Consider the following 2,224-nt stretch of genomic DNA (forward strand, 5'->3'; position numbering starts at 1 on the left):
TGATTGAACATTTGGCTAAAGTAGTCGACGAAAATCAACGGGATTGGGATCGTCATATACCATTGTTTCTTATGGCATACCGGAGTGCTATCCACACAACTACTGGAGAAACGCCATCAAAAGTTCTGTTTGGGACTACCTTAAGAACTCCAGCTGGTGTGAAATATGGCGTACTACCTGAACCACACCAACCATTAACAGGATACGTGGATAATCTTCGACAGCGATTAAACCATATCCACCGTTACGTACGCCTTAAAATTATGAAAATCACGGAGGCGGCCAAAACCAGATACGACTTGAAAGGAAGCAGTGGCGGTTTTGCTGTCGACGAGTTAGTTTGGCTGTAAAACCCACAGCGAAAGAAAGGACGTTCTCCAAAGCTCCAGCGAGGGTGGGAAGGACCTTATCAAGTCATCACCCGCTTGAATGACGTCGTCTACCGTATTCAGGAATATCGGAAGCCGAGAGCAAGAATGAAGATCGTTCATTTGGATAGACTGGGTCTGTACCATGCGGACACCGGAACGAAAGCTGTTCGGGACGAACAGAACTAAAAAGGGGGTAATGTTATAACCGTGCTACCGAACGCACTAGATTCTAGCGTATTCTAGAATGTTCTAGTGACTGGAGCATTCTAGAGTATGCTAGAATCGGACCATCTAGAAGAATCTAGAAAAGACGCTTGCGAAGAGTATATAAGCGCACGTCGCAAGAAGATTAGCGATTAGTGAAATTCGTGATTTTGTGATTTCGTGAATAGCGATTCGGTGAATTATTTAAAGCGATATTTGATTTGTTTGTGAACGTTGTCATAGCGATAGATTTTAAACAATTTAAAAGTTAATTGTTGCGTTAATTTGAATTTGCTAGAAATAAACGATTAGTTGATTTCTTCTGTAAATAAAGTTTAAAACTAATAACTGTTTGGAGTATTTTATTCAATCGAAGATTTGAACCCGTCGCATCGTAAATCGGTTACGACAGCGAGTATTATAACAGTAATATTGATAGGTGTGAGCACCATAATTCCAAATTTATTGGTATGACGACGACCAAGTTATCGAGAGGACTCACGATGCAAGTACAAACTGGTGCTATAAAGAATCACATACATAAAAGAGAAACACAAAACTAAAATTACAAGACAAATCTTGGACCACAATGTTGCAATCTTCCATTACAATAACAACCATTATAATTTACGACTATCCGAATCAATAATCATAGAACAAAGACATCTGATAATAAATATTCAACAACAGGCAATTGGAATTCTTCCTACCAATAAATTTAAAAACAGAGAAATCATCGATAATGAAAACACGGAAGTGTTATATTTATCGATAATGAAAACACATAAGTGTTTTATTTATCAATAATGCAAACACGTAAGTGTTATATTTTACGACGTTGAAGATTGTAAAACTAAATATTCACTTGGAACAAACAAGGAACCAATAAATAGGCACAGTATAAAAATATTTTAGCCTCTGGACACAACCATAACATATCAATTTGAACACCGAAGATGGTATAGGAATACCGAAAAAAGCTTTTCTGTTCTATCATGCATAAAATAAACAAAAATTTTGGTTTTGAACTAAAGAAACTTGAAAATGATTTACGATCAACCGTTAGAAAAATCGAAAAGTTAAATTGGAAGTTAACTGACGGCGAACATGCTGTGATTTTCATCAAAATATATATATATATATATATATATATATATATATATTGATATATATATTGATATATATATATTGATATATATAACAACAACAACAACACAAGTTTAGACGACATTTTCCCCGAGATCGGGGTTTGCCGTTTGGCTACCTATGATGAAACCGAAATACCCCTTGACGCCATCCACATCTGTCACTCGCCTCAGTATCACGCAACCCCGCTTTCACCCTGTCCTTCTCCACCTGCTCTCTCCATCCCAATCGCGGACGACCCCTTCCTACCATTCCTTCAACCTCGAACTCCAACGCTCGCCTAATCCCGACCCTTTCATCCCTTCTCAACACATGTCTATACCACCGCAATCTCGATCTCCTTATCAATGTCACAATGTCCTCATTCAGTCCCATCATTGACATCAGCTCTGTAATACTCCTCCTATCCTTCACTTTAACCCCACACATCATCCTCACCATAGCTCTTTCAGCCCTCTGCAGTACACTTTCCTCCTCTCTCCTCAACACCCAAGTTCACCACC

At 38.4% G+C, this 2,224-nt stretch overlaps 1 protein-coding gene across 1 annotated transcript in view; it reads right to left on the bottom strand.

Annotated features, from left to right (window-relative positions):
• Window positions 1-1,428: 1,428 nt before the first annotated feature.
• Window positions 1,429-2,224, bottom strand: part of HELRODRAFT_174237 (hypothetical protein) — a gene marked incomplete at both ends in the record, with an annotated part of 5,267 nt that continues 4,471 nt past the window's right edge. The window contains one exon of the mRNA XM_009020780.1: window positions 1,429-1,565. Within this exon, the coding sequence (XP_009019028.1) occupies window positions 1,429-1,565 (137 nt within the window). The remainder of the gene's footprint in view (window positions 1,566-2,224) is intronic.

The sequence above is a fragment of the Helobdella robusta genome (assembly GCF_000326865.2).
Source record: "Helobdella robusta unplaced genomic scaffold HELROscaffold_29, whole genome shotgun sequence".
Taxonomy (NCBI): domain Eukaryota; kingdom Metazoa; phylum Annelida; class Clitellata; order Rhynchobdellida; family Glossiphoniidae; genus Helobdella; species Helobdella robusta.